Source organism: Syzygium oleosum, unplaced genomic scaffold, assembly GCF_021117445.2.
Source record: "Syzygium oleosum isolate NSW1041296 unplaced genomic scaffold, Sole_v2.1 Sole_v2.31, whole genome shotgun sequence".
NCBI classification, from domain to species: domain Eukaryota; kingdom Viridiplantae; phylum Streptophyta; class Magnoliopsida; order Myrtales; family Myrtaceae; genus Syzygium; species Syzygium oleosum.
Genome location: NW_026607515.1, coordinates 2,250,259 through 2,261,494, shown reverse-complemented (window position 1 = coordinate 2,261,494; position 11,236 = coordinate 2,250,259). Strand labels below are relative to the sequence as shown.

Genomic DNA, 11,236 nt, shown 5'->3' with positions numbered 1-11,236 from the left:
ATCCATTGTTCGCTCGTGAGCATTTAAGATTTGATATGCGATCGGCGACCCGGCATTGTTACGTGATTTGACTATAGGACAGCTTCTGAGCGATGACCGTGCCACGGATGATTATATGACTTTATTTCTCTTGTTTTTCCCTCTCTCGGCGAGAAGAAGATAAAAAGAGGCGCATGGGTTCAAAATCTTAGTTAGAGGGAGGAAAACAGTTATTTGAATTCATCTTGGGCCGGACACAAGGGACATACGCTAAGGTCATGAGAACATGTTAAAAATACATGGTCCATTTCAATCCTCCTCCCCTATATATACCCGTCCAAGACCACTCATCTTAATCCCCCCTCCACCTCTCTCTCTCTCTCTCTCTCTCTCTCTCTCTCTCTCTCTCTCTCTCTCTCTCTCTCTATCTCAAGCCTTTTCGAGAGTTTGTGGCGAGCCAGGCAGTCAACATAATGTGTCAACAAGCATCTTCTTCTCCTCTGTTCTGCAAACGTGAGAAGGACAGCAACTCATCTTACCGTCCCTCGATGGAGAACCCAGACATTGAGTCTGATGTGAACACCCCATTAGTCGTCAAAGCCTCGCCAACTGGACGACCATCTAACAGTACCCATCTCCCACTCTCTCAGGCCGTCAAGGAGGCCAAGTCTATCTCCCGCATAGCCCTCCCCATGATCCTCACCGGACTCCTCCTCTACTCGCGCTCCATGATCTCGATGCTCTTCCTCAGCCGCCTCGGCGACCTCGCCCTCGCCGGCGGGGCCCTTGCCGTTGGCTTCGCGAACATCACCGGCTACTCCGTCCTCTCCGGCCTCGCAATGGGCATGGAGCCCATCTGTGGCCAGGCCTTTGGTGCTAAGAGGCTTTCCGTCTTAGGCATCACCCTTCAAAGGACCGTCCTCTTGCTCCTCCTGACCTCAATCCCAATTTCTCTCCTCTGGCTCAACATGAAATCCATCCTGCTCATGTGCGGCCAGGACGAGTCCATCTCGGCCCAAGCTCAGTCCTATCTTCTCTACTCAGTCCCTGACCTTTTGGCTCAATCTCTGCTTCACCCACTGAGGATCTACCTCAGAAGCCAATCCATCACCCTCCCCCTCACCTTCTGTGCCTCTCTCTCCATGCTCCTCCACATACCCATCAACTACTTCCTCGTCTTGCACCTTGGCCTCGGCATCAAGGGCGTCGCGCTCAGCGCCGTCTGGACCAACTTCAACCTCGTGGTGTCTCTGGTGATTTACATCATCTGGTCTGGCGACCACAAGGACACCTGGGGTGGCTTCTCATTAGAGTGCTTCAGAGAATGGAGGACCCTCCTCGGTCTCGCCGTCCCAAGTTGTGTCTCGGTGTGCCTCGAGTGGTGGTGGTACGAGATCATGATCCTGCTTTGCGGCCTATTGCTTAACCCTAGGGCGACCGTTGCATCAATGGGGTTACTGATACAGACAACAGCATTCATCTATATATTCCCATCGTCACTCAGCTTCAGCGTGTCAACAAGGGTCGGGAATGAGCTCGGTGCAAACCGCCCTAAAATGGCACGGCTTGCAGCCGCCGTCGGGCTCGGGCTCAGCTTCATCCTAGGTTTCTCGGCACTGCTCTTCGCCGTGACGGTGAGGAACCATTGGGCCGGGATGTTCACAGTGGATCGGGACATTGTGGCATTGACATCAGCGGTGCTGCCAATCATTGGGCTGTGCGAGCTTGGGAATTGCCCACAGACGACTGGCTGCGGCGTGCTGCGAGGGAGCGCGAGGCCCAAGATCGGCGCTAACATAAACTTGGGGTGTTTCTACCTGGTCGGGATGCCGGTAGCAGTTGGGCTTGCATTCTATTGCCGGGTCGACTTCGCAGGTTTGTGGCTGGGGCTTTTGGCGGCACAAGCATCGTGCTTGGTGAGTATGTTGGTGGTGCTAGGGCGTACGGACTGGGAACACCAGGCCCTGAGAGCTCAGGAGCTCACCAAGGCCAAGGCTTGTGTTGCTGTGGATGACGGGGGTGATGAAGTTGAGGAAGAAGGGAATAAGAAGAAGAGGATGCAGCACAATAATGGTGAACTCAAGGAAGATGATGATAGTTCACCCGTTTGATGGAAAATTCTTCTTTTGAAGTTCTCACCGCTTCTTCATTCTCGTTTTTCCTCATCTTTCCGGGGGGTTTTTCTGGGTCAATCTCGTATTCTTGAATGTGCAGTTTTGAGAGAGAGAAAGAGAGAAAAGGAGGAGAGGGAAAGCCTCTTTATCTTGAATAATGCTAACATGTCACATATTAATTTGAAAAATTTACATGTCGGATGATTTCATCCGAGGTTTGAATGCGACCTACGCATTTAAGTGATCGAATACTATACGTGTTATCTTACACGATATATTAATTTTGTACGAGAATCTTCATATTTTTCTTTTATGTGTTGTTTATGTAGAGGGGCCTGTGTGGTTGTCTTCAATATTGTAAGTCTTGTGGAGATATGAGAATTTTCTTTTCAATGCCGCCTAGCAATAGCAAAATCAATGGAATGGATTATCACTAATGTATACAAAACTGATCTATGATATTCTTGATCTTTCAAGGGTTTGATGGGATTTTCAGTGTGATGGTAGTGTAGGGATTTGATAAATTCATTTCATACTTATATCAAGTGTTCTTCCATCCATCTCTTGCATAGTTAAACTAAGATATCAGAGGTAGTAGAGATAAACTGTACATGGCTCAGTAGATTACCTCTTTAAACTATAAAAATCTACATATTTGTTCTAACTTATAAAAAGAAAAAAAAACAGCTTTTTCGTTTATCCCCAAAGTTTAAAATATTATATAGCTTTCAAGAAGTTGTGAAAAATATATATATGCGAAATTTTTGTGTCAACATTTATATATTGCAAAAGTTTAAGTTAGTTAACCTTTAGAAAAAAATCAGATTGCATGTGCCGCAAGATTCGGAAAAGGAAAAAGAAAAAGACTCTATTTATTTGAATTGTCCATATTTCTATCACTCAATCGCTAAATATTTTGCATTTTATCAAGAAGGGAAAAATCCACCAAAAATCCAAACTATGTTCACTGTGAGACATTTACCCTAAACATTTTTTTGTGACCTCAAAAATCTCAAACTTGTACCTGTGTAACAGATTTACCCTCCATCAAAGTTCTATCAATGAGAACCATCTAAAATCTGCCTATATTGATGCTAGAAAGCAAATGTTTTCACATGACGCTCACGTGATTTAAGTGAAATAAAAACAATATTGGTTCGACTGGCGGAACCTTAATGGAGGGTAAATGTGTCATGTCGGTAAAGGTTTGGGGTTTTTTATGTCACAAGAAAAATTTTAGGGTAATTGTCTCACAGTGGGCATAGTTTGATTTTTTGATATCACAAAAAAGAAGTTCGGGGTAAATGTGTCAGATTAAGCATAGTTTGGGGTGTTTTATGACTTTTTCCCTATCAAGAATATAGCCAATGCTAATGAAAAATCATGTAAATAATTCTTGGAATAATGGAAAGATATTCAATGGAGAATTTACGTAACTTTTAGCCCAATCTAATTTGATCAAGAAAATTAGTGAGGGCTGAAGATGTTACAGTAAATTTGAGAGTGTTAGGTGAAAAAAGTTTCACATTAGAGATGCAAAGCAATGTGGAGTAATTAATATATCTTAGTTAACCTATAACTCATTGATCTAAGTTTTTGAGTAAAAATAGTTTAACTAGACATGTTGACGTGCTCAAATTTTGGCTCCGTCTTGGTAATCTTCCTAGGTGAAAGGTATTGGATTTCCGTTGCGTCAATCGGCTAATAAGTGGTAGTAGAGCCAATATAGTTGATTTGTGCCCCACTCCCAAGGTGTATCTGTGTTTGGAGAATATCTCACAAAAGGAAAATCTCGAATGTGACTCCCTAATCAAGGTGGCAAATGATGTCCCCAAGCTTCCCGGCAAGCTTGTCTCGGCCAAGGCGATTGAGTTGGAAGCTGAATAGTAGGTGTTGTCCTCACCAATGTCTGCCAAGCTTGGCAAGGTCAAGGTGGAGATTCTCGATTTAAGATAATGTTGGTGAGGAAAGATACCTTTGATTAAGGGAGTGAGGGCCTAATGTAGGTAGCTCGAATGTGAGGGGAGATTTGTTAAGATTAACATGTGAGAGTATCAGGTAAAAGAAATTCCACATTAAGATACCGTGTCATATGGAATAGTTCATATACTCCTAGTTGGCCCGTATCATTGGTTCAAGTTTTTTAGTAAAAGTAGGCAAATTGGATAGTTGGTGGATATGTTGATGGATTTAGACTTAGGCTCCCTCTTGTTAATTTTCTCAGGTGAAAGACGTTGGAACTCTGCTATGTTGAGAGCCAACAATAGATTTACAAGTTCATACGAATACAACTTGGAAAACCCATCACCTGAAGATACAAATTGATCACATTTTGTACTCTTTACAAATCCAAAAGGCCAAATCTAAAATTTACTTAGTCTGGCCAAAGGCTAGCATTACCTAGATGAATTCTAACATTAACTATTAACTCAACAAGATTCTAGAAATTGGGAAAAAAACATATATATGGGCTCAACAAAGACATAGAATTTTCATAGTTTAGGCATAACTTCCTATCAAAGAACTCGAATTGCACGAAACATGAAGCCCTAGAGATTAGACCTAAACTATCCAAGGGTATAACGTTTGAACTTAACAGTGACATTCTAGCACTTAGTGTCGGAATAGAACTAATCCTCTTGGAGTGATCCTTCGCCAAGGTCAAGGCTAGAAGACGGCTATTCTTTTTCATCCGTATCTCTAGTACATGAGTAATATCACCTGGTATTTTGTCTACACATAGCTAGATGAAACAGCAAAATTGTACTACGATTCTTTACGAGAGAGCAATGAACATAAGAAAAAGCTATGCATGCGAGTAAAAAATTCCGCGCGACTCACAAGATTTCAAAACGAGAAGGTTAATGGAGACACTTTTTGGACTTTGAAAAACGTGTGAGCTTCAACCGTTTAAAAGCCAAGGAGAAAATGTTTTGTCAACAAATCGAACAAAATCTCTTGATTTGGTGGGTGTTTGAGAAAAATAAGCCTCAGATGCGTCCCCCAAAAAAAGGTTTCGACGTTGATTGACAGAAGAAAGATAATTTCCAAGCTGTCATTTGACCTCTAACCCCTAGTTTTAGGGTAGTTACGGTGAGAAAAAAAGGATAAAGGGAAAGAAAACTTTGCTAGGTGAAACCATTCAAAAACTTCGTGTACATACCGAGTCAAAAAACACACATGTGGAACGAAAGAGACGTGCCAGATATGAAACAACGTTCAAACAGATACGTCGCATGGATGTTTCTGTTGTTTTTACAATGGAGTTCCTGGCTTCTGCATCAGCTGATTTACCCTGGAAAAGAAACAAGAGCCCCACCCAAAAACGATAAACAAGTAAGAAAACCCCCCATCGACCATGCTCTTTCGCTGTGTAAACACGATTAACGTTAGCGTACGACGTGTCGCGAAGCAGGAAGACGTGAGTGTCGGGTTGGTTGGGCTCCATAACCAGAAATGACGTCTCGTCTTCGCAATCTCGAAGCCGGCATTGAGACCGGGTCTCTGTCTTAATCTCTCTCTCTCTCTCTCTCTCTCTCTCTCTCTCTCTCTCTCTCTCTCTCTCTCTCTCTCTCTCTCTCTCTCTCTCTCTCTCTACGTACGTGTCCTCCAATACCCTTTTCTACTTTTCCTTTTCCTTTGTTTTCCATTCCTTTGACAAAACGTTAGGATGCAATAAAGAAAGAACGTCAGAGCTCAATCCCACGCCTCTCTTTGATTCCCGTTGCTTTTGCTTTTTCACTAATGCTCTGTATTCCGTACTACGTACGTCCGCATCAGCATTACAAAAATACAAGAACGGATAAAGTTTCGCGCGCTGAGCATCCGTTCAGCTGAAAGAAAAATGGGGGAGGACATGAAAAAACGACAACATGCGGCCTCTGAAACTTGCTGGACAGGTGGCGAAGGCGTTGACATTCTTCGACAAGCCATTTTTATTCGAAAGTCAACCCCAACCGTGAAAAAGAAAGCCGTCAACTTTGATAGATCCAGATGCTCCGCAATTCAACGCTGTTCTCATTGACATCCTGCAATATTCCCCCCCGTATTCCCTATCATGATTCGATACGTCGTGATAATTAAATTTACACGAGACTCCTAAGTGTTTGAACTTAAAAAAGTTGAATTTTTTAATGACTTTCGTATAATACATATTATCACTTGCATTAGGGATAGCTGGTGTAAAACAAACTTCACACATGCAGTATCTAAAGTCAAGTGTTTGCCTTAACTTTTAAGCGTTGTAATTTAAGCGGCTTCTCCTATCACGGAAACTCCTATCTATTATCAAGATGAGATTAGATTAGTATAGCAAAATTAATACTAAAACTTTATCATTCTCAAAGAGATTAACTACAGTAGGGTTGATAAATGTACAGTTGATCAATAGATCTATTTTTAAGATAGAGATAATGACACAACTGGTCCCTAAATTTTGGCCCAATGTGCAATGTGATCCTTGAACTTTAGCTTAATGTGCAATGTACTTCCTTAACTTTTAATTTTTTCAATACGGTTCCTAGATTTTTTGTACATGTTCAATGTAGTTCAAGATAATAAGCAAGTTTAAGACGCATTGATATTGATTGAAGTGCACCAAAGATTCCTGGATCTGGAGCATGAAAATGTAGCATTTGCTGAAAAACTAAGGCCAAGAGATTATTACGTTTACTAAGCAATGCTACCACATACGTACTCCTTCCAAACCCTAAATTTTGAAGTCGTAGAACAATCTGGCGTGGGCTTCGTTTGTACCGCCCGATTACTAGGTTTTTTCAACTAGTTTGTCAGATCTGATCGTTGACTTCCGTAGTACGTTCGTCATGGATTTACTAGTTTACTCCATTCGAGGAAATTCATTTAACTCGATCGATATAAAACGAGTTGATTTCATCGGATGAGCATGTTGTGCTACCTTGTATGATGGCCTTGTCCAACAAATTGCATAGTGAAAAAAGAAAATCATATAGGTTGAACATATACCATGTGGGATTGGACGCACATACTTCTTTCTTTTGCTACTACAAATCCATCTTGTGCAACCCTAAGAAGTAAGAAGTTCTTTGCATCAAGCGAAGCCCTTATCTTAAGATCTCCCACAAAGACAGAACACTTTCGTACAATCCGATGTCGTTAATTTTGGGGTATGATTCGTACTCCCCATTGATAGGAAAACACGGGGTTCTCGCTCTCAGGTGAGCGGATGGGGGTCCAGGGGGCCGCCTTGGCGGGGGTCGTAGGGGGCAGTGCTCTCCCGATGCCAGAGGGCTTTTATAATTTGAGCCCGTATTTATTGGTAGTTTGAGTTTGGGCTCATAAATAGCTACCGAGTGTATGTAATATCTTTCTCTTGTAATTGAAGGTTATAACAGAGATGTGGAAGGTGCTGACAATAGTGGAATTCTCTGCCGGATGTAGTCCTAATTTAAAGGCAATCAGGATAAAACATTTTGTCTCAATTTCTCTTTCTCACATTTACTGTCTATTTCGTTGTATTTGTTCGCCTAATCCTAACGGTTAGAAATTGCAAGCCTATTGAAGTGAGAGAAAGTATATGAATCCAATCCGCGATATCAACATCTCTCTTTATTAAAAGAAGAGAAAAGTGGTCGACCTTCTTTGGCTCCCTAACCCCGAAGGAAAGAAGAATATCCAAGAATATTCACCTATGACTCATCTTTAGGATGAGCTGATCATAGGAGAGGTTGTCCAGACCCAGCTCAACTTAATGTTTAATAATTCATTGAACTATTGATCAGGCACATGATTCCGTCATCAGTTGATATCATCATAGCCTAATGCCTAATACTATATGTATGTGACTTGCTTCGTGAAAGTTTTGCATTATAAAAGTGGAAGATGAAGAAGGCGAGGGCGTAGGACGAATCGAGCACGTTTTGATGAAACAATCGGGCTCCAGAAAGCCGCGAAAGTATAACCTTTGACTTTCCCAGGGCGCATTATTAATTCTTGTGATCATGCGCATCACATAGAAAAGGATATTACAATTCAAATTGGCGTATTTTCTTTATATTTTCCTATATTTTAGTAAGATATAGAGAGTAATTCTCGCTATTACTCTATCAAACGGATACATATTAGTGTATTTGCTAAGGAAATAAGTCCAATATATATTGATTGTGAACTTGTTCCTTGGCTATTTATGTTGTCCGAGTGGAAACTATTGTCAAACTGGACATATTAATGGACTCGTATATGTTGGTTTGGATTTCATGCCGTAGTTAAGCCAATCCATGAGCAGAAGCCCTAGTTGGGTTCACGAGAGATATATCTAATCATGTTGTCTCTCGTATGCACAGATTATTGCCTCTAAAACTTAGTGCCAGCTAGTGATTATCAATTCCCTCTATAGGGGATTACAATCTAACATTAGGAGAAATTATCAAATCTATCATAAACCGTTGTATGGATGCCAATTTAGTCATAATCTTTTCAGTTTTGCCAATTTTGTAAAAAATCTTTGTGCGACATTCAAATGTGGTCCTTTCGACCAATTTATGCTGGAAATTAGGACGGCCGACGATAATTGAACCGCCACGTCAGCAATTTCCGATGAAAATTTGCCAGAAGGACCACATTGAAATTTCACGAAAAGTTTTAGGACTAGATTGATAAAATTGAAAAGTTTATACTTGAATTGGCATCCATATAATTGGTTTAAGACTGATTGGGTATTTTCCCATATAGATATACATATATAATATCGAAAGAGAACTGATCGTGAGATACTTACGGTTTAGAGAGAGATACATATCACTATGGAAAGCACAAAAAGTCATCCTAAGTGGTCAAAAAGGACAATCATATCATTTTGGAATCAATGAAGACATCATGAAAACAAAAGAATCAATAAAGACAATCATGTTCGCGTCCCATGCCGTTTGCATTATAAAAAGAGCATCGACTCTCACTTCGGGCGGTGCTCATATCCAGTCGGTCTCGTGAACTCCTCCACAGCAGGAAAACCTGAGGGCCGGAACATGTAAAACGCCAGGCAAAGCGGGTGGAGGAGTTGGTTTTGTTTCCTGGGTAGAGAGAGAGAGAGAGTCAAAGTTGACTTTTACTTGTGCACATATACGCATACGAGGACACACGTACATGTACAAATACGAGGATTTTGGGAAGAGACAGATCTTGTTTCTCTTTTCCTGTTTTGCCGGCAGATATAATTTTCCAGGAAATTGTACTTACAGATTCAGGAAATCGATTACTTTAATCCCAGCTTATAGTCAACATCATCGATGACGTACTTCAAGGGTTTGACAAACGAAAAGTCATACCATAAAATTAATTTTCTAAATCTCAATCAGGTCCTTGCGACCTTGCCCTTGTGGAGTTGACCCTTCGGCTGCGAGTTTTGCGAATGAGCAAATCGGTTTTTGTTGGGTTTTCTTATTCTAATCTGTACTTTCGGATTGGGAAAGGTTCAGCAATTTCAATTACGTAAGACCAGGGAAACATTCACCATCTGGAGAAGATACGGACTGCTTTGACTTTCGTTTTTAGCACCAAATTTGACATTCTAAAACTCTTCTCGTGTTCTTCTTTGTTTAGTCCGAAGGTCAACCATTTAGGGGTTGAAATTCTAGCTTTCGCGAAATAACGCGGAAGTTACTGGATCTTATAATTCAAATCTCACAAGAGAAGAAGAAATCGCCGGAAAAATCAACTAGGAACGATAAAATAAATAAATAAATATACGAGAGGTTTACGTAGTCCAATCCGAGTATCAGTACCTATTCCGTGGAGAGAGCCAACCGCAATAAATCTACTAATCAATCAATCAGGCAGTAACAAAGTTACAATCGCCAACTGTTCGAGTGTTTTCCAGTCTTAAATTATACCAAAGCCCACAGTGCATTGCCTCACACCTTCAGAAAGACAAGCGATCTCAATTGGATGTATTGCGTAAATCACTGAGTGAAATCCATGAAGAAGAAGCTCCAAATATTCGAACGAGCTTATGGACTTCTTTTGTGCGGCTATAGAAAAAACTAAAAAACAAAAACAACCTGTTGAAGTTTGCATACATGCCAACAGTTAAACCCGACTTCACCAAGATATCTTGCACATGAATAAGAGTCCACTCACTCGAAAAGCTTACAGAGAGAAAACCCTAACAATCCTACTGTTTGTTCTATCGTGTAATAATCGAGCTTAATTCCGTTCGTATATGTCCTCATGTGAATTGCCAACCCAAACTCAGAAACCTTGATTTTCTTCCTTTGATTTTGATCCGAGATAAGACCCTACGAAATTCTGCATTTGAATTAATTTGCTCGAAGATAAAGTCCTGGTCAAACGACATTCAAAATATGGGCTAGACTTCTACCAGGTCGGGTTTGGTATACAGGTTTAAACTCAATATATACTTTAACTCATGGTGATTGAGACACGACCTTGTGAAGCGATCAAAGTCATCAACTTAATAGATTGCTGATTTTATCATTATATACAAGCACTCACCAAATCCCAATGTCGACGTGGCGGTGTGCCACGTAGGATGGTCGGCAATAACTGGACCACCACACGTCAACGATTTCCGGTGAAAATTAGCTAGAATGATTACATTAGAATTTCGTGCAAAGTTTCATGACTAAATTGACAAATTTGAAAAGTTTATTACTAAGTTAACATCTGTATAATAGGTTTAGGACTGATTGGGTAATTTTCCAATTAAAGAGAACTGATCGTGAGAAACTTACCGTGTAGAGGGATACATATCACTCTAGAAAGCAAAAAAAGTCATCCTAAGTAGTCGAAAAGGACAATTATAGCATTTTGGAATCAATGAAGACATTCCGGAGCAAAAGAATCAATGAAGACAATCACAAAACAAAAGAATCGATGAAGACAATCATGTCTGCATCCAATGCCGTATGCATTATAAAAAGAGCATTGGCTCTTACTTCGGGCGGTGCTCATTTCCAGTTGGGGTCGTAAACTCCTCTAGCGCAGGAGAAGCTCAGGGAGAAGTGCCTCGTGCCAGTGATTGGCTCCGGTATCAAAGTTGACATTTACGTGCGCACCAATACGCATACGAGGACACACGTACATGTACAGATACGAGGATGGGGAAAGCACGATTTTTCTTTTTCCTGTTTTGCCAGCACATATAACTT

General features: G+C 41.0%; 1 protein-coding gene across 1 annotated transcript; it reads left to right on the top strand.

Annotated features, from left to right (window-relative positions):
* The first annotated feature begins 381 nt into the window (after positions 1–381).
* On the top strand, positions 382–2,404 carry LOC115683236 (protein DETOXIFICATION 49). The gene has a single exon (XM_030607700.2). The coding sequence runs from the start codon at positions 453–455 to the stop codon at positions 2,088–2,090; it is 1,638 nt and encodes a 545-aa protein (XP_030463560.2). The 5' UTR covers positions 382–452; the 3' UTR covers positions 2,091–2,404.
* The last annotated feature ends 8,832 nt before the right edge of the window (positions 2,405–11,236 follow it).

Coding starts and splice junctions, on each gene's coding strand:
- LOC115683236 (XM_030607700.2), top strand. CDS start 453: ATGTGTCAACAAGCATCTTCTTCTCCTCTGTTCTGCAAACGTGAGAAG.